The sequence below is a fragment of the Polypterus senegalus genome, chromosome 7, assembly GCF_016835505.1.
Source record: "Polypterus senegalus isolate Bchr_013 chromosome 7, ASM1683550v1, whole genome shotgun sequence".
In the NCBI taxonomy this organism is placed as follows: domain Eukaryota; kingdom Metazoa; phylum Chordata; class Cladistia; order Polypteriformes; family Polypteridae; genus Polypterus; species Polypterus senegalus.
Genome location: NC_053160.1, coordinates 97,237,356 through 97,259,767, shown reverse-complemented (window position 1 = coordinate 97,259,767; position 22,412 = coordinate 97,237,356). Strand labels below are relative to the sequence as shown.

General features: G+C 37.4%; 1 protein-coding gene across 1 annotated transcript in view; it reads right to left on the bottom strand.

The window, feature by feature from the left end:
* The window catches only part of LOC120532039, a gene marked incomplete at its 3' end in the record, with an annotated part of 51,281 nt that extends 29,436 nt beyond the window's left edge, over positions 1–21,845 (bottom strand). The window contains exon 1 of the mRNA XM_039757952.1: positions 21,776–21,845. Coding sequence (XP_039613886.1) covers positions 21,776–21,845 — 70 coding nt within the window. The remainder of the gene's footprint in view (positions 1–21,775) is intronic.
* Positions 21,846–22,412: the final 567 nt, after the last annotated feature.

Below are 22,412 nucleotides of genomic sequence, written 5' to 3'. Positions count from 1 at the left end.
TCACCGTTTTTGAAATATGGGCCCTTTATAATACATACCAGGAATTGTGTGGGAAAAAAAGCAATCTTTTTATATTGTTTGTTGGATTTTTATTTTTTCAGAATTTTTCTTCCAAAAGTGAACTAAAATGGGATAAAAATCTGGTCATTGTATTTGCTGTTAACAAAAAAAAACTGGCATTTCATTTTCCCAAAAACGCAGGCACAACCTGTTATATTCCCTTTCTTTTTTATATATAAAGGACTTGCTATAAAGGGCTATTTCAGTTACAGGATGGAGGGAAGCCTATTTGTATGATATGTAAGACAGTTAAGATCTTTAAAAGTGTATCTTTTGAAAAAAATAACAAAAGGTTTGGTATTTTTACACTGGTTCTAAAGTAGATAATCATAGACATAACCAGGGTCAAGCTCACTCTACCCTTGGAATTCACTGATGGTGAAGATGTGGAGGTGGAGAAGACATACAAATACCAGGCTCCAGTCTGAGTGGAGTGCCAATATGCAGTCTGCATACAAGAGGAGTCAGACTTGCCTCTATTTCTCAAGGAGGTTGAGGCTCTTTGGTGTATGCAGGTCATTCTGGTGTTTCATACATTTTTCCGAACCCTGCTGCTTACACACAAATTGTACTGAGCCTTGTGGCCAATAATGCCGCCCCCAAAAATGTGCTGCCCAGGGCGAACCGCCCCCTCCAGCTACGCCACTGTTCTACTCAGAACCATCATGCTGTGTAATAGTATTATTCCTTTGTGTTTAATTGTACTAAGTACCAATTAAGCCAGAGGGTGAATGGTTAATAATGAAACAGGGGTGTAAGAAATCAAAATTTAGACCCTCGACACCTAACTCATTCAGACTAAGATTAGATTCTCAGTGCTCAGCAAAGTGCCTATCAAGGCTGAGAACAATAAAGTGCTCATAATTGGTGACTTCATAGTGCAGACTGTTACAAATCCAAAATATGTTAATCTGGCAGTTAAAGTTAAATACCTCCTTGGAACGAAGGTATCCAACATAAAGGCTAAATGAGACCTTCTGCCTAATTACGATATGTCTACCTTATTGCTATATGTCAGCACTAATGGTATCCATTTAAGACAATCAGAGGTATTAAAGAGAAAAATCACATCTTTATGCACTAATGGTAAAAAAGTGAGAATGTAATTGTGTCTGGCCCCTTACCAAGATTATATAGAAGGAATGTGATTTATCACAGATTGTGTTCCCTTCACTTCTGGTTAGAAACCTGGGGCCTCATGTATTACAACGTGTGTAAAATTAAGAATAAAACATAATGTACAAAGAAAAGAGAAAATGTGTGTATGCACAAAAAAATTTAGATGCACAAAACCCTGTGTAAGCCAAACTTCCAGGCACTTCCGCTCCATAAATCCTGCTCAGAGTGAAATGTAACACGCGTGTACATACCTGCCGCCCCACCCAGACTCCTCCCAAAATTACATCCCTTTGAATATGAAAAGCAATATAAATTGCACCTGAAGTTCATAATTTTTGAAAAAACAATAGCAAAAGCACTGGGAAAAAACAATTTCAGTGAATGAGAAATGGAGGCAAGGAAAAACATACTATTTGCTGGCTTAAGCAGAGGTCTAAATAACAAAAGGAAGTTGATCGAGTGATATAGAGTGGCGGAAACACTGGAAAGTTCAAATTCAGTTGCACAGTGCCCGATATAAAAAAAGAAGTAGTCAAATATCAAAGCTGCTGTGAAAAGGCAAATTGTAGCCCACTGTCAAAGTGTCATACGGAAGCATATTAGGGTACAGAGAAAAGAAAAAATAGGGACACAATAAAGACAAAAAGGTCAAAATATTGACTTTAATCTCAAAATTTTCACTTTAATCTTGTAGTTTATTTTGTCATTAAATTAGAATGTCATAAACTTCATCTTAAAATTGATGTTTAATTTGCTAGTTTCTCAAATCCCATTGTAACAAAGAAGAATGTTAAATGCTGCATATTCTATATGTTCTATGTATGTGAATCATACATGCTTCTTAAACTGGATTTCTGTTTCGTAGACAGGAGTGCACAGGCACTGATCTCCACACAGAATACATTTATAATATTACACCTCTCAGAACATTTTAGAATACTAAGATGTACAAAGTATACTTGATGTCATTTTCATGAACAAATTCATTAAAGCTTGTATTAAACATGTGGGCACGGTGGTGCGGTGGTAGCGATGAGCTGGCACCATGTCCAGCAATTGTTCTTGCCTCCCACATCCAGGGATTGTTCCTGCCTCCCGCAAGATGCTTGCTGAGACGTACACAACCCTCCATGAAATAATTTATTGCAGCTGTACTGTGTCTGATAAATGTTATTGAAGCAAAATGTATCTATTGGAAATAAAGCTGGTTTGGTAAATAATAATATACAGGGTGAGTCAAAATTATTTTAACATTTGAATGGCGGAAACAATTTATTCACAAACTTCATATGTGCAAGATTATTTACAGGAATGTCTCAACCTGTTCACCATCATGTTCAACACACAAAAACCAATGAGCGACAGAACCATTTAAGGCCCAGACACACATTTTGCGGTGGAATAGATGATACCACAGTTTGTATTCTGTCCTTCAGGTCATTGATCAATCAATCAATCAATCAACATTTATTTATTTAGCACATATTCATACAAAAAAATGTAGCTCAAAGTGCTTTACAAAATGAATAGAAAAATAGAAGACACAATAAAAAATAAACATAAGTCAACATTAATTAACATAGAATAAGTAAGGTCCGAAAAAAAACAACTCCAAAAGCTGGAGAAAAAAAATAAAATCTGTAGGGGTTCCAGACCACGAGACCGCAAACTTTCCTGATATACACATACTCCTTTACCATACCCCATAACCAGAAAACACAGGGTGTCAAATTAGGGGAGTGTGGAGGCAATGGTCCACCACGACCTATCCTTCGACCTGGAAAGGTGTGGTCGAGATAAAAATAATCCATTAGTGTTAACATAATTTTGACTCACCGTGCATTAAATATAAAATATGATTTGTGTGTTCTCACTGAAACCTGGCTTAGTAATGTGACACAATTCCCATAGCTGAGTCATTCTTACAGATACATTCCTTTAGAAATGAAGAGCTTCTTGTTGAGGAGGTAGCCTTGAGATAATTCTATGTGGAAAATTTATAACTGACTCAGAATATTTGGGTGAATTTACATCCTTTGAGGTTGTACTTGTATTAGATTATTAAAACAGACTCCAGCATAATTGTAGTAATAGTCTACTGTTCTTCAAGGCCATATTAATTTGAATTTGGCAGCCTTTTATTATCTGAATTAGACATTTATTATGATCATATAGTGCAGATGGGATATTTCAATATACACATTGATATGGAAACTGACACTTTCATTAGTTTGTTTTAGGTGTTTATTAAACTCAGGAGGGTTTTACCACATTTTCAATGGCCTGGCTCATAGTCATGATCCACACATTAGATCTAACTATCATTTAGTTGAGACTCAAAATCTAAATATTACTCGATTTAATGAAGGTATATGTGATCACTGACTAATTACTTTTCTTTTGTTTCTGTCCTTGTCAGTACACCTGCAGTATATCAGTATATCTCGATAGTAACTTATATCAAAATTTGTAGATAGTTTGAGAAAATCAAGAATAATGGTTTACAAAATGTATCAGCTAACACCAAATTGTAATATGACTTTGAAAGACACTCTGAATACAGTAGCTCCCATCAAAACAAAAATGATTAAAGTGCAAACTTCAGTCTAACATACCCTGACTAGAGCTGCTACTTAGTTGGGCATACTGCATATTTCATAAAGAATTGGCTTCCATTTTAATATTGCTTTGCATATTTTCTTAACAGTAGCGTGGAAACCAAAGTGAGTAAAATACTTCACCTGGGGCCTCATGCATAACGCTGTGTGAAGAATTCGCACTATAACATGACGTAAGCACAAATTCCAGATGCAGGAATCTGTACGTACTCCAGCTTCCACGTTCTTCCACTCCATAAATCCCGATCAGCGTGAAAACTAATGCACGTGCACGTGCCTTCTATCCCACCCCGTCTCCTCCCAGAATTATGCCTCTTTGAATATGCAAATCAATATAAATAGACATTAAGCTCAGCGTTCTGTGAAAAGGCAATGGCAAAATCAAGAAGGAAAATATAAGAATTTCAGCGAATACCAAGTGGAGGCAAAGAAAAACGTACTATTTGTTGGTTTATACAGTGATATAAACAACAAAAGGAAGTTGATTGAAAACCTTGTGTAAGCCAAACTTCCAGGCACTTCTGCTCCATAAATCCTGCTCAGAGTGAAATGTAACACACGTGTATATACCTGCCGCCCCACCCAGACTCCTCCCAGAATTACACCCCTTTGAATATGAAAAGCAATATAAATTGCACCTGAAGTTCATAATTTTTGAAAAAACAATAGCAAAAGCACTGGGAAAAAAGAAGAATTTCAGTGAATGAGAAATGGAGGCAAGGAAAAACATACTATTTGTTGGCTTAAGCAGAGGTATAAACAACAAAAGGAAGTTGATCGAGTGATGCAGAGTGGCGGAAATACTGGAAAGTTCAAATTCAGTCACTCAGTGCCCGACATAAAAAAGAAGTTGTCACATATCAAGTCGCCTAGAAAAGGCGAGACGTAACCCACTGTCTGAGTGTCATATGGAAGCTTATTAGGGTACAGTGAGAAAAAAAGGCACAGAGTAGGAAAAAAGCACAAAATGTTAACTTCAATCTCGAAATATCCACTTTAATCATGTAGTTTATTTTGTCATTAAAGTAGAACATAAACTTCATCTTAAAATTGTTTAAGTTACTAGTTTCTCAAATCCCATCATAACTAAAGTAGCCTGTTAAATGCTTTGTTTTGTATTTGATCTTCAATGTGCTCTGTGTGTGTGAATCACTACGTGCTTCTGTTCTTTCTCTTTCTCCGTCAGGACACAGAATCCATTACATTCGTGATATTACAGCTCTCTGAATAATTAAAATACTGAGATGTATACGTGATATCTTTTTCATGATGATAGGAGTTAAAGCATGTTATTAAACAGGGTAACATGGTGTGTGATTGTGGGCGACCTTCGATGAAATTATTGTTGCAGTACTGTCTCTTTCAAACATACTATCCTCCAATTCCTGTCCTTACATTTCTTTCTCCAAATACCCAATCGCCACACAATCAGCTCTGTAATAAACATTAAGCCATCTGTAAGCTTACAATGGTGATTCTTCAAAACTTTTAAGGAACATTGAAATATCTTCATAGTACATGTTTAATTATTCTATCCGTCTATCCTTCCATTGTCGCGCCATCCTCAGCAAATATACAGCACAAAGCAGGAACAATTCGTGAACTAGTTAGCGCTGCGGCACTGTGTCCTCACATGTTTAATTATTAACAATACAGATTATTTAAACGAAGTTAAAGTTGTATCTGTATAATATAATCAACATATTTTGCTGCATTTCCTCTTAAAAATAATATCGTCATCATATGTAAATATGTGCTTTATAAAGTGGCGCAGGTTGTGCAATATTATAACTGTAGTGCAAGTTTACAGTGGGGTAATTGTACTTATAAGTACAAACAGTTCTACAAGGAGCAATTGATTGAGTGCGTTTATAGTTCTTGGGATGAAACTGTGTCTGAACCGCGAGGTCCGTATAGGAAAGGCTTTGAAACGTTTTGCCGTGGCTGAGGCAGAGTGGGCTTGATGCTGTATACCGATAATTCTCTTTCCGATCAGCTGCTGTTGTGATTCCCCACTCAGATAGAGTGATATAAATACCCCGAGTGGTGTAATGAGAGTAATATGGAAAAAGATGATCCGCTGTGGCAACCCTTAACGGGAGCAGCTGAAAGAAGGAAAAAAAAGGTTCAGTGAGAGTTACAACGCTAAAGCAGTTATGGTATTTGGAATACTATGGCTATTCCCTGGACCATTATATTGTTGCAGGTTAATTACAATCAGATGCATTACACTAATAAACAATATGCGGTTAGTTTCAGTGTATTTATAAAGCCGCATCAGGAATATGGTTCTAAGAAATAAAGGGTAACCACACAGGAACAGTAGCACTGCTTTGACGCTGGGTGCCGCCAGTCTGCAAAACAGAGCGGAGAACTTGCATACGACAGGGTATGAGGTACCGTGGAAAAGTGTGTGGCTTTACGCCAAGTGTAGGTTTTATACATCACAATTTGAACGTGGAAATGTTCTTATGCAACATTTCTGTGCGTACGCACCGTTTATACATGAGGCCCCTGATTACTGAATTCTTACCACTGTTTACTGAGCTGTTCTATGTTTCATGTCGATAATACTCCTACTTTCTTTATCATCGTTTCACTCTTTTTTTCTTGCATAGTTTTGTGTTTTTGGCTGTCTTTGAAATCCTTCCACACAGCACATAGTCTAACCTGTTTAATTTAAAATGTGTCTGTGAGTAACTCATCTTTTACACTTACTCCTCTCATGATTTTCTCTGTCACCTCATGCTTTACCATTTTTAGATATAGACAGAACATGTCATTTTGAACTCAAACATTCATGTGTTCAACCAACTCAAGTGCTAATTATCTGTTTTTCGTAATTATTGCTGTCAATTGCATGTGTAATTAGCAATGTGCATTCTATTTCTGTGGTGTACTCCTATTTTAATATATATTGTTATTAGAAACCAGCTGATCATTGGTTACTTCTGCTTTGATGTGGATAAAGCAGCTATGAATGACTAAAAATTGAGCTAAGAAACATTATTCAAGTGACTTCCATAGGTACTCCCAACACCATTCTGTTAAACTGCAAACCGGGTTTGTTGCAATTTCAATTAATCTAAGCTGCACCCAGTTTAGGGGCACCAGATAACCTAACATACATATCTTTCAAATGTGGGAGTAAACCATTAGTCTCCTGGAAAAAAAGCTATATAGACAGAGGAAGAAAATGCAAGCTTAATGCACGTATTGACGAGGCAAAACTTAAATCCATGAAAAAGAACAAAATTTTCATCAGTAGAAAATAAAGAAAGTGGAAGTTCAATTATTAGATTTTTTTGCCTGGAAAACACAATTTTCTACTTAGTACCTGACAAACAGTTGAAAACATCTTTAAATTTAACTGTACATTAAAAAATTAACTGATTGATACATTATTAATGAGCACTACAATTTATATAATACTTTGTCTCCTTTTTAAAAATGTAATTGTTTATGACAACACTTTCTTATAAATACTCTTGGAAATGACCTCATGATCAATGAAATGGTGACAGGTTGCCCCCAAGCATTCAGGTTTCAATAGAATCAGGAGAAAACAACATCATGTTGATGACAGGTGTTGGTTTGTTAAAGACTGGTGATGGGCCGGCTCAGAATGCCTACTTGAAAGACCTTGAAGACCCACATGGGTAGCGGTATAAACAACAAGCAAATCTGTCTATTCTGAATGAGTTCAATTCTCTTCTTCAAAAAGAAAGCATCTCCTGTATCTTGGGAGAGGTCAGGGACAGAGAGCTTGAATAGATCATTTTCAAGACCTTGATAGTGGAGCAGTTAACAGGACCTGTGGTTAAATGGTTGTAGCACCTTTCATGATGTCAAACCTTAGGACCTTTAGGTAGACATCAGTGGCAACGGAAGCTGTCAAGTTGAACAATAAAGCCCCACAAAACATGACTTGCTCATGCCAGTGGGCCACTAAACCTTGGCATGCCATGCATGTTTGCTGGCTAGTCCAGAATGGTCAAAGACAATAACACTGGTATAGAGGCATTAGAGTTTCACTCTTCCCCTAAGTTTGTAATGTTTTCCCAGGATGCTATATGGCAGTTAGCTCAGGAGACCCTGAGGTACCTGACCGTCTTCTTAAGACAGTCTTATATTATAAAGGAATATCAGAAGATCAGAAGGTTCCAGGTACTATGAAAGCAAACCGTATTGTTCTTTTATAAGCAGGGTCTGGAAGGGGACCAAAGCAAACCTTAAGCTAGGTTAGGTGGCAGAATATGCTCATAAACTGAAAAGAGTGGGATCTTTTTGTCCTTTAAGACAGGCAGCATGGAGGCTACCGGAGAGACTTGGCCATTTAAGAGCAACTGAATGCTTATTATTACAGTAACTCAAGGGGCCTTTACAGAGAGTGCTAATTGGGGTCCTTGTAGTAAAAGAGGATTTACTCTGAACCCAACAAGAAATATTAGTGTTTTTTTCAAAATCAAACTACAAAGGTTTTTTATAGTTATTTCACTGCCAGAGGCACCTTAAGTATATTGTAAGGAAATGAGTTAAAGTTAAGGCTCAAGTGAAGTGGAAGAAAAGCAACAATAACAACATTTATTTATATAGCACATTTTCATACAAATGATGTAGCTCAAAGTGCTTTACATAATGAAGAAAGAGAAAAAAGACAAAATAAATAAAAAAATAGAATTAGGGAACACTAATTAACATAGAGTAAAAGTCCGATGGCCAGGGAGGACAGAAAAAACAAAACAACACCCCAGACGGCTGGAGAAAAAAATAAAATCTGCAGGCCACAAGACTGCCCAGCCCCCTCTAGGCATTCTACCTAACATAAATGACCTCACAATCAGTCCTCATTGTATTCCGGGTTTACATGGAAGGACTTGATGATGACAGTCACGTGGACTTCTAGTCTTTAATCCATCAATGTAGGGACTAGGGAATCCATTCCCGGGCTCCCGGATTCCTGGACATTTTTTATTCCCACATTCCTGGGAATGAAACTGCTATAATTCCCGGGAATGGCCAAGCTTGCATATATAGCATGTAAAAGTGTAAAAATCAATCAAGAAATAACAGAGTTATAGTTGAAAATAATTAAGTGGCACGGTTTTTTGGCCCACGGTGTAGTGTTTTGCAGATTAATTCAGTCAACCAGCAACAGTCGTCAGTCTCCCGGCTCCGACTAAGACTGAATATAGTGAACTGGGAAGAGTCTGCACTTGGCAACTCACGAATGCCGGGACAGGGCAGACTTCATTGACGTCTGTCAGACAACAGCTTTGAACAGCAACTTAAAATTACAATGCGTCAGTCTGTTACATCTGCATTATCTGTGCCAAGAAACTTGCCATCACAGAATGATGACAAGAAACTGGATGCATCAGTAAAAGCTGAGATGGCGGTGTTTCAGAGGAATGGCAAGCGCGGGTGTTGTTTAGAAGAAGTGTATCAGTATCTGATCAGATAGATCGCGTTGCATTAAAAAAAAATTTTTTTAACGTTAGTCTATCATATATCCTCCCTATGGCATTTGTCACTTGATTGACATACAGGGCAGCCAGTCTGAGATCTCTTTCCTTCTAACACACTGGTCATCCCACATGCACCCATACAATCAGATTGCAACATTTTACGATCTGCTTCTCGCAACTGAAGAGGGCACCGTGGCGGATATTTGCCGACACGAGTGTTACCTGGTAGGTAACCACCCATACAATCAGATTGTGATTCAGACTACGAACACCATGAATGTAATTACTCCGATCTACATGCTGTCAAACCACACGCCGTGGCACAACGTAAAGGGTGAAACATGTGTTGTGTAGTCTTTGCATTATTTGACAGTAAAACTATGCAATATATATATATATATGTTAACATTATTAGAGTCCTCTAGACATGAAATAACACCCTTTAGTCAAACGTTTAAACTGTGCTCCATTACAAGACAGAGATGACAGTTCTTTCTCACAATTAAAAGAATGCAAACATATCTTATCTTTAAAGGAGCTCCCGTCAATTATATATATATATATATATAATTTTTAATGTAGGTAGATAATTTCGACCTGGTCATTTTAAAAATAGCTCGCAAGCCGAAAAATGTGGGCACCCCTGAACTAGATACTGTACATGTACTTATATGACAGCATGAACTGCTTGTAGATAAGGTTAGTCTTTTATTGGTGTCAACATATTGCAGTAGTTTTATTAAAAATAAGTGTCGGTCGTTCTAAAACCGTTCACATTTGAGATGCCCATGCACTGTATCATCCCCGGGATTCCCGGGAATGACATGCAGGATTCCCGAATTCCTGGGAATGGATTCCCTAGTAGGGACATCACTTTGCTTTGATCAGGTGGTGGTGGCACAGATCACCACCACAGAAAACCAGAAAAAGAACAGCAGAGAAAGTAAGGGTTAGTACAGTTTATGGAGCCACCAGGAATAATATTGATAATTAAATGCATATACAAAGTATCAGGATTAAACTAAAATGAAGCTATGAGAAAGCCATGTTAAAATAATGAGTTTTTAGCAGTTTTTTAAAGTGCTCCACTGTATTGGCCTGGCAAATTTCTATCGGTAAGCTATTCCAGATTTTAAGTGCATAACAGCAGAATTCTACCTCGCCACTTCTTTTAAGTTTAGCTTTTGGAATTATAAGCAGACAGTCATTTGAAGATCTAAGGTTACGATTTGGAGTGTAAGGTGAAAGACATTCTGAAATATATGATGAAGAAAGATTATTTAATGCTTTGCAAACTATAAGCAGTATTTTAAAGTCAATTATAAATGACACAGGTAACAACATTTACCTTTGTCACTTATAGTTGTGGTGACATCAATAGTGACATTATAGTGTAGTGACATCAAAACTGGAGAGATGTGCTTGAATTTTCTTTTCCTAGTTAAGATTCTAGCAGCTGCATTCTGCACTAGTTGCTATCGATTGATGTCTTTTTTGGGTAGTCCTGAGAGGAGTGCGTTACAGTAATCTAGTCGACTGAAAACAAAAGCGTGAACTAATTTCTCAGCATCTTGCAATGTTATAAAAGATCTAAGTTTTGGTATATTTCTTAAGTGAAAAAATGCTGTTCTAGTACTCTGATTAATATGTGATTTAAAATTCAGGTCAGAGTCAATAGTTACCCATAAATTCTTTACCTCTGTCTTGACTTTTAATCGTAATGCATCAATTTTATTTCTAATAAACTCATTATATCCATTTTTGCCAATCACAAAAATTTCTGTTTTCTCCTTATTTAGTATGAGAAAATTACTACTCATCCATTTAGAAACACAAGTAAGACATTGTGTCAGTGAATCAAGAGTGTCGAGGTCATCAGGTGCTATTGATAAATAAGGCTGTGTGTCATCAGCATAGCTGTGGTAGCTTACATTATGCCCCGAGATAATCTGACCTAATAGAAGCATGTAAATCGAAAAGAGCAGTGGACTCAGGATAGATCCTTGTGGAACACCATATAAAATATCTTTGAAGTATAATTACCACAACTAACAAATAATTTTCTACCTGCCAGGTATGACTCAAACCAATGAAATTAATTACAAGAGAGAGACTGAAGGTGAGAAAGGAAGTGATTTTTGGCATAAGAGTGATGAGTAAGTAAATTAGCCATCCAATCCAATCAACAATTCACAACTCTCATTTTGTTAGACCTAGAGTATTCTACCAAATTAGAGAAAGGCGGTAGCATAAAAGAATAAAGAAACATAATCAAGAAGCAAGACAAATTTAAATCAACAGATCAAGTCACCAAAGCCAAACCACTAAACTAAATTGTAGTCAAAAGTCAAAAGCAGAAAGGCTGAGTAGCTAAGCACATAATCTCAAAAAGTACATAGGAAGGTTTTGTTTTTGAAATCCACAATATTTGATGCAACATATAATGTGATTTGAATTTGAATAGTATCATGCTAATGACATGATGAGCTGCGACCTCTAGCAAGCAGAACCCCAGCAACTAACACTAGCATCTTGGCAAGGAGAAGAAAAGTTGCAATGTCAAAAGCATCATAGGACATCAAAAACAAGATGTGAAAATTATTCAACCTATTTACAGTTTTTCTCAATCGCATTGATGCAACTCTCACATGGTCAATAACACATTGTCTATGTTTGTAGTAAATTGCCCTTCAATTGAAAGCAAATAGAAACACATGTTCTCAGAAGAGGTTTAGTTGAAATAAATAAAAACACATTCTCTCAATCTTATATTATAGGTGCATGTCATGCCCCTGCAGTAATTACACACAAGCATATATGAACCCCTTCCACATGAACCCGAAGCAACGACAAAGAACTCCATAAAACATCATGCATCACCTTTAAAGACTGGTGTTGTAAAGCTATTTATCTGTGCTCAGATAAAATAAATCTCAAAACAGCAAGTAAATAGGCAGCCTCCTTATGTTATACATTTGTCTCTCTAGTCTTTGTGTGTCCTGTCTTATATGTCAACATATATATGCATTTGTCATATTACTAAAATCCTTGTGTTTATAAGTGTATTATTGGGTTTCTTAAAACGTGTGTACTTCAGTTACACTGATATAAGTCTAAAAACAGGAGACTCACCTCCTTACAACAGAGAAAGGGAGGTAAATAAAGCAGAAGTCTTGCAGAATTATTTGATTAATTACTAGTATTGCTTAAGATAAAGTTCATCATTCCATCCCATATGTATTGGTGTCCCTCTGAGTGGGCAGGATAAATCCCACTCTTTCCTATATCTCACACCTATAAAAAATGGCAACACAGTATTGACTGCATCCTAGTTATGGGATATTTTTTTTAATAATTTATGATTTGTTATCTACTGTTTTTTCGGTTATGAAATTCTAGGTTTCCTATTTTTTTATTTGAATTTTTACAACTCATTTCAGCTCATTAACCTTCATTGTTACTCTACTGGTTTTCACGTTCTTCCTTCCTTAAGACTACTACATCTTATCTCTTTTTTATTACTCTTTCTTAACTTCCTTTTTTGTTTTTCCATCTGTGCAGAATACCACAGTTTGATTCCTCAATTTGGATTATTTTTCTCTCACTCTCATCCAACAGGCAATGTTACATAGTGGATGCCAGTTCAATTCCCATTTGTGATTCAAATTGTGACAAGGAGCAATTCACCTGCACTCTTAAAAATAAAGGTGCCAGAGTGGTTCTTCAGCACAATGCTATATGGCTTCTAATAGGCCCATCCAGATGAAGGTTGAAAAACTTATTTATTTCGATCCATAACAGGCATCATACAGAAAATAACAAATGGTAACAGATTTGTGAAATACTTTTGGTTCCTGATTTTGAAAGGACTACATATAGAAACATAGCCTTAGTCCAGGTTTGCTCAGTCTGTTAGGCACAAAGAAACAACTTCATATGCAAAGCTCATGTCCCAGAATAAAATGGTGCATTGTCAAGCAATAGTTCTATGAGAAACCACACAACCCACTAAAAGAGCCATAAAGGGTCATTAAAGAACCATTAGTTTTAAGAGTGTGTTTGTAGTCCAGGTGTATAAAAGCTGTAACATCCCAGACTTGTAGGTTGCTTTGGAAATAGACAATTTTTGTCATTCTGACTCTTTAATGCTTTAATTTTTTAGAACCACATCCAGAGCTATAAGATGAGTCACTATTTTTACTATGTTCACTAAATCAGATAAAAATCAAAATGTGTCCTTTGGATATATAAGACACAAACCTTGCAATTCCTTAAAAAATGTTTCTATGTTACAATCAGTTTCAAAGTCATGCTTACCATTTTTCTGCCTAGGTGTTCAATGATCAAAGTGCGGCTATACTGATTACCCCTAATGCATGATGCTAAACATTTTTAAAATGCATTCAAGTAATATAATTTTGCCGTAAGGTGCGCATTAATGGCTTACATTCTGAGAATTCTGTTCAAGTAAACCATTAATTTGAACAGGATTTGCATGAAATCTGGTCAGGTGGTCTTGTAAGCATATCTTTACACAAATGCCTAGTGGAAGCATAAGGGGTATATTACAAGTTTAGAAAGGATATTAAAATACATACCAAATCATTTCTCAAGTGCAAAATGGACTAAGTAAAAAAAAATCTGTTTTAAATGACAAGGAATTACAAGTAAATAAAGCAATAAATACACAATGTAAAGAGTCTATTGTTAATGTACAGTGGTGTGAAAAACTATTTGCCCCCTTCCTGATTTCTTATTCTTTTGCATGTTTGTCACACAAAATGTTTCTGATCATCAAACACATTTAACCATTAGTCAAATATAACACAAGTAAACACAAAATGCAGTTTTTAAATGATGGTTTTTATTATTTAGGGAGAAAAAAAAATCCAAATCTACATGGCCCTGTGTGAAAAAGTAATTGCCCCCTGAACCTAATAACTGGTTGGGCCACCCTTAGCAGCAATAACTGCAATCAAGCGTTTGATAACTTGCAATGAGTCTTTTACAGCTCTGGAGGAATTTTGGCCCACTCATCTTTGCAGAATTGTTGTAATTCAGCTTTATTTGAGGGTTTTCTAGCAGGAACCGCCTTTTTAAGGTCATGCCATAGCATCTCAATTGGATTCAGGTCAGGACTTTGACTAGGCCACTCCAAAGTCTTCATTTTGTTTTTCTTCAGCCATTCAGAGGTGGATTTGCTGGTGTGTTTTTGGTCATTGTCCTGTTGCAGCACCCAAGATCGCTTCAGCTTGAGTTGACGAACAGATGGCGGACATTCTCCTTCAGGATTTTTTGGTAGACAGTAGAATTCATGGTTCCATCTATCACAGCAAGCCTTCCAGGTCCTGAAGCAGCAAAACAACCCCAGACCATCACACTACCACCACCATATTTTACTGTTTGTATGATGTTCTTTTTCTGAAGTGCTGTGTTCCTTTTACACCAGATGTAACGGGACATTTGCCTTCCAAAAAGTTCAACTTTTGTCTCATCAGTCCACAAGGTATTTTCCCAAAAGTCTTGGCAATCATTGAGATGTTTCTTAGCAAAATTGAGACGAGCCCTAATGTTCTTTTGCTTAACAGTGGTTTGCGTCTTGGAAATCTGCCATGCAGGCCGTTTTTGCCCAGTCTCTTTCTTATGGTGGAGTCGTGAACACTGACCTTAATTGATGCAAGTGAGGCCTGCAGTTCTTTAGACGTTGTACTGGGGTCTTTTGTGACCTCACGGATGAGTCGTCTCTGCGCTCCTGGGTTAATTTTGGTCGGCCAGCCACTCCTGGGAAGGTTCACCACTGTTCCATGTTTTTGCAATTTGTGGATAATGGTTCTCACTGTGGTTCGCTGGAGTCCTGAAGCTTTAGAAAAGGCTTTATAACCTTTACCAGACTGATAGATCTCAATTACTTCTGTTCTCATTTGTTCCTGAATTTCTTTGGATCTTGGCATGATGTCTAGCTTTTGAGGTGCTTTTGGTCTACTTCTCTGTGTCAGGCAGCTCCTATTTAAGTGATTTCTTGATTGAAACAGGTGTGGCAGTAATCAGGCCTGGGGGTGGCTACGGAAATTGAACTCAGGTGTGATACACCACAGTTAGGTTATTTTTAACAAGGGGGCAATTACTTTTTCACACAAGGCCATGTAGGTTTGGATTTTTTCTCCCTAAATAATAAAAACCATCATTTAAAAACTGCATTTTGTGTTTACTTGTGTTATATTTGACTAATGGTTAAATGTGTTTGATGATCAGAAACATTTTATGTGACAAACATGCAAAAGAATAAGAAATCAGGAAGGGGGCAAATAGTTTTTCACACCACTGTAGATTTAAAAAAAAATGAATCATAGATGTAAAAATCCAGTAAAACTCAATACTGTGACTGAATGCTGATGTAACGCTGTTGCTATTTTGTGCTTTGTCTTTTAGCTTGCCACTCTTAACTATGGCGAGGTTGGTGTCATCCTTTCGCATTTGGTCCACTAAGGAGCTGTGTAGTTTTATAGCTTTATTTATAGTCTTTTTGGTTGTCGAAGGTTTGTTTTTTTGGCAACTTTTTCATCTGCACAAGAGAGCAACTTTTGCCTGAGTGGTGGAGCCTGAAGCATGTAAGAATTTAAACACTTGTAAAAACTGAGGCTCCAGTCAGTCAACTAAAAGTTAAGGATAATATTGCTAGAGGCATGACAGAATGCACAACATTACTTTGTTCCAATGTCTTTACCGAAGATCAATTTCAGTCCACTTTATTAAACTAGAACTAGCCCAGAGAAGAAACAATTTCTGTGGGCTAAAGAAAACAAATACTGCAAAACTACCCTGATGCAACATGTCTATAGCAGAATCTTAAAATAGTTGACAGATCATGAAAACAATTTAAAAGAGTTTCATTACTGTCTACTGTGTAACTTGGAACAAATCCATAACTATCTACTTCCATATATCTACTTTACAGATAAGGCAGTTAGATATATTGAAATCAGCCTGAGCCAGCATTCTGCTGCCATGTGTTTGACATCTTTGTTTATTCCATGTACAAAGCAATTCAAACTATCTGACAACCACTGTTTTATGAAACTGGTACAAATATTAAAGGAACCACATAATTTCTAAAGAAAGTAAAGGATCCAAACCTGCTGATTACTGGCTACACAGCTTAATTTGCAGTAATTTCTGTAGAAAGATGGTTAAACTTTGAAGTACATGTTTGGAATAAATACGGAAGCACATGGTTAGACCATCCTGCTAGAAAAGTGAGAGATAGGTATATATAATACATATATATATTCTTTTTAAACTACTAAATTCTTAAGACTCTATGAAGGGGAACTTCACATTGTCCCTCTATTTTCAGGGGCTCAAAAATATTTGGACTAGCATGAAATAATTATAAATAAAGTGTTAAGTTTCAATATTTGGTTGAAAATCCTTTATAAACAATGACTGCCTGAAGTCTGGAACCCATGTCCATCTCCAAGTGCTTGGTTTCCACCCTAGTGATGCTTTGCCTGGCCTTTACTGCAGCTGTCTTCAGTTACTGCTTCTTCGTTGGACTTTCTGCTAACAGTTTTGTCTTTAGCAACTGAAATGCATGTCCAATTGGGCCTCCACCAAAACTGCCTCCATCATGTTTCACAGATAAAGTGGTATTCATTGGATCACTAACCATATCTTGTCTTCTTCATTCTCTTATCTTTCCATCATTCTGGTACATATTCATCTTAGTTTCCTTTGTCCAAAGAAAATTGATCCAGAACTGGACAGGCTTTTAAAAAAGTCTTCTAATCTGCCCTTCCTGTGCTTGAAGTTTACCAGTGGTTTGGATCTTGTGGTAAACCCTCTATACTTTTTTTCTTGAAGTTTTCTTGACTGTAGACTTTGGCAATAATAGCTCTACCTCCGGGAGAGATTTCTTTGCTTTGGTCAAATGTTGTGAAGTGGTTCTTCTTCACCAGAAGAATTCTACAATCATCCAGCAGAGTTGTCTTTTATGGTTTTCCAGACTTTATGGCTTTGCTGAGCTCACCAGTGTGCTCTTTCATTTTAAGAATATACTAAACGGTTGATTTGAGCACTCCTTGTGTTTCTGCTATCTCTCTAATGGGTTTGTTTTGTTTTTTTTTGCCTAATGATGGACTGTTTTTACTTGGATGGACAGCACTCCTCAAATTGAGAGTTCTCAGTGACAGCTTTCAAATGCAAATTCCCCACTTGGAACCAATTCCAGACCTTTTACCTGCTGAATAGTTAGTGAAATAATGAGGGAACTGCTCCCACCTGACTATGGAATAGCTTGTCAGTCAAATATCCAAATACTTTTCAGCCCCTAAAAATAGGGGGACCATATGTAAAAATGTTTGTTATTCCTAAATGGCTCATAAAATATTTATGGTAAGCCTCTTAAATTGAGCCTGAAAGTCTACACTTCAATGCCATAATAATTAATTTATTTCAAATCCATTGTAGTGGTGTACAGAGCCAAAAATATGAAAATTGTTTCACTGTCCAAATGCTTATGGACCTGACTATATTTCACTAAGAACATGGACAGTATCCTCCTTCTGATGTGAGCACCAGGGGTGTCACCAGGGTTTTTTGGGAGTTTTTCCTGGGGGGCTGTCAAGATGCAGGGCCTGTAAAGCCCATTGCACCACTTCTTGTGTGATTTTGGGCTATAAAATAAATTGTATTGTATTGTATAACAGCATACACTATTCAGATCCCTGTTGCTGCCTTGTGTTAAAATTATTTATATTCATTTTTTCCCTCATCAAATAAAAATGACAAAGCAAAATAGGGTTTTAGGATTTTTTGCAAATTTATTAAAATAATAAATCTAACTGATTGGTCATCAAGTTTAAAATGCAAAAACATAAAGGTGTTTTAACCTTTATGTTGCTTGACCCCTTTCTCATACTTTTGTGAGCTAGAGAGTCCCGAAGCACAAGAGAACCTCAAAATGGTCATTAGAAGGGGACATTACTGTCAAAACCTGGCTAGCAATAAGAGCAAAGACCTTTATAAAATACTAGCAAAATACCCGCACTTCGTAGCAGCGAAATACTACCTTAAAATTTTTATTAAGAAAAAAATAAACATTTTTAAACTGAGAGAAAATATACAAAAAATTATTTGTTAAGAATCTCTTTGTATACCACATTGTCAGTTCGGCCCTCCAGTTGTAATATGACCAAGCTGTGCGCTGAGCTTACTCTTGAGCATGCAACATACAGTTGGCCATGTGAAAAGCAATCCTGTCTCAAATCAATGGCAACCTTTTGTAGGGTTTGTCCCTGAGACTTATTAATTGTCATTGTGAAGCAGAGCCTTACTGGAAATTGAAGGCGTTTGAATTGAAATGGGAGAATAGATGGTATAACAAGGATGCGAGGAATAAAAACTCTCTCACCTGAGCCACTGTCAGTAGATAGATAGATAGATAGATAGATAGATAGATAGATAGATAGATAGATAGATAGATAGATAGATAGATAGATAGATAGATAGATAGATAGATAGATACTTTATTAATCCCAAGGTAAATAGTTGCCTCAATTAGGTTGTTTTATAGACATGTGACCTGAAGTCTCGTGTCGTTACAAAGTTTTGGTAGCTGTAAGTTTCTCAGTAACATTATTGGTGCCCCAACCTTCAAAATGAGATTATGCTCAGGAATGCCTGGAGGATTTAGAGTGTTGAGATACTCTACCGGATAGTGTACCATGTCTTCCACTTGTGCAACTGAATCAACAGACTGATATGTTTTTGGTTGTGAAGGTAGTTCTTGAAGTAAAATGTGGTTTATAGTCATAGTCATGTCATTTTTTGGTGTCAGGATAGCTCTCTCTCTCAACCATGACACGTCGTTTTGGTGGAGATTTCGTAGATTGGGGTAAACATTTTGAAGAAGGCTTTGTAAGGTATTCACGATGATACAGAGATTTGTAGGAATATTTATTTTATGATTTTCTTGTATGAAGGTGCCATCAACTATACTCATCAGAAGAGCAGAGAACTCCCTGGCTTTTTTGTCGCCTTTCAAATGAACTCTCATGTTTATTTTTAAAGTAACAACATTGATTTGTGGCCATAGGTATGAAGACTTCAGAGATGCTTTAACTTCATCAGCGCATGTTCCTCTGGGCACGACTGGTAGGGTTTGGCAGAAGTCTCCAGCCAGCAACACTGTCAAGCCTCCCATAAGTTTGTTGGTGTTTTGGATGTCTTGGAGAGTCCTGTCTAAAGCCTCAACACCTCCTCTGTGTGCCATAGTGCATTCATCCCAGACAATAAGCTGACAATGTCGCAGCACTTCAGCCATGTTGCTCTGCTTTGATATGTTACACATGGGGGATTCAGTATGGTTGAGGTTCAGAGCCAGCTTGAAAGCTGAATGAGCAGTTCTGCCACCCACAAGAAGAGTTGCAGCAATGCCAGAAGAGGCCACAGATATGGCAATGTTCCATTTTGCTCAGATTTTCAGAAGGAGAAGGTTTATTAGGAATGTCTTACCAGTTCCTCCTGGAGCATCAAGGAAAAACACCGTGCCAGTGGCCGAGACAACAATGCTCATGACTTGCTCATAAACTGACTTTTGGTCACTATTTAGCAACAGCTCGTTATTTGTGACTATATTGACCAATTGCAAGGTGTTGTAAGATGTCTCTTTCAAGTACTCGGGATTTGACGTAAGTTGTGCCAGTTCTCTGAAAGGTGAAGGCAAACCGTAATGATGAAAAGATTGACCTCCAATAGCAGTTACGTAGTTTTCAAGCAACTGTAGACACTTGTTATAGATCAAATGTAAGCACTGGTGGACTTCTGTTCGTATATAATCTCTTTCAGTCTGTCTCCTAACATCTTCTCCTATGCTGTGTTTATGTTTTTCCCATAGGTTTAGGGTGTTTTCCATTTGGCAGAACACCAGCATGACAGCAAACAGTTCATGGATCTTTTGAGGTGAGCGAGACAGAGCAACTTCTAATCTCGTCCCAGTTGATATCATCCTGTAAAAAAACGAGTGCACCATCAACTGTTCTGAGAGATTTGAAAGACGTGGGACCTGTGATTTTGTTGAGCAGCAGTCGAAAATGGTAGCATTCAGAGTTATTCGGGTGCACAGTGTAGACCCATCCCAGCACATTATCTTTTTTCACTCCCGAATGTCCTGGTCCAGGGTTGCCCTGTTTCCTCCAACGAAACATGTTGTTTGCCCACACATAATATGATGGAATTTCATTATAATGAAGTTGCTTTGCAAAATCATCGTGTTTGCAATGGTCAAAGAACACTAAAAGGGTCGTCTGTGGTGGATTGGCAACATTGCCTTCTGTAAATTAAATTCTTTGTCCGTTCTCAAGATGCACAGCAAGATGAATGACCGGAGGGAAACGTTCGTGAATGGGAAAACAGAAAATGCGCCAGGCTGCTTCAGAGCTACTAATGTAACGACCAGCTTTGTATCGAGATACTTCGTCATTTTGATTTTGTATTGTAAATACTACCTGGTCACTTCCCTTATTAACATACTTGCAGATATATTTGATCGATTTTACTGAATTGCAAAATTCAACATTGATGTGAGCATTGAAGAAGCGGGACAGCACAGGATTATAAGGGACCACCCATCTGTTGTCGATATCCACTCCTTTGATGCTAATTGTATGACTTCCATCAGCAGGTGCGCGCCAGTAGTACTGAGGGTAACCATCTTCTCCGGTCTGAGTTTCTGAGATGAACGGACGTAGGTATTTCTTACTGCATATTCTATTGATCATGCAGGGTGAGTTGATCTTATGAGATCCACATGGGCCGGGAATCATGGTGGATTTTACTATTTTGTGGAGGACAGGGTCAGTCTGTGGATCAGGAATTTCCACACGGATGACTTGATCGATGACAGCCGGTTTAATCCTATCCTTTAGCCACAACAGAATGTGTGCATGGAGAATACCTCACTTTTGCCACTCTATGGTGTACATGTAGCAATTTGTACAGCCGAAAATGTTACCCTTTGTGAGCAAGTCTATCATTTTGCGAATCTTGAGATGAAATACACGACTGATAAGGTCGTGGCGATCGTTAGGTTTTTGACGTGGAAGGAGAACTTCAGTGATGTCAGTCCATTTAGGATTGCAAGTAAATGTGATGAATAAGTCAGGGCGGCCATAATGACGTACGTATGTCATTGCGTCTTGTGTACGCTCGTGCATATAGCGAGGTCCTCCAGTGAAGGATGATGGTAATATCACAGCTTGACCAAGTTCTATTAAATTAGTGTTGTTTTTGTCAATAGCATCTTTTAAGTGAACGTAATTTTCAGCTCATAGTTTTTTCTGATTTAGTCTGATATAATTTAGTCTTTCGGATTCAATCTCTGCGTACATATCAACTAAAAACTGATTTAATAAAGTTCAGAAGAAAAGGATAGTATTATCATGATGCTGTCTGCTCATAAGCCGGTATGAATAGAATTTGCTGCAGAGATGGTTATCTTCATAGGTAACTTACTGCCAGTACGCACTTGAGGTATAGACACAGAATAGCCATCTTCACCATAGCAGGGGATATTGAAGTGCATCATAGGATCTGTGGGTTTCCTTAATGCGTTGCAGTTTATTGTCTCTGGTTTTCAAGACAATACCCCTATTGTTGAATGTTTGCCCAACGATGACAACGCCAACTTGATGAACTGTGGGTTTATTAAATCTGCCTTTGTGTGCATGTAATGTTTTTTTGTCGGCGTGAATGACAACTTTGAAGTCTTTGTCTTCATCTGAAATACTGTCCATTGCGGAGTGGAAGTCCAGGATGTAAGTGTTACAATCATGCAGCATTTTTTGTAATTGCTTGACCAGGGGTATGTTAACTCTAGAAACATTAGCGCAGCGCATTTGTGCTTCCTTTTCATCGTCCCCGACAAAATAAATTTGCAAAAATTTGTGTTCCTCACTTGGCATAGGTAAAAGACTGCCAATCAAGTGATACACTTGTCCCTAAACTTTAAATGAAGGCATAAAATTTTCCTCAATGATTTGGTTAGCACCAAATGACATCATTTGAAATGTTGTACTTTCGAATGTTGTTCAAGAAATGCTCACTTTGAGGATGTTTGCCATTTAACAGTCCCTTCAAGAAGGTCAGGAAG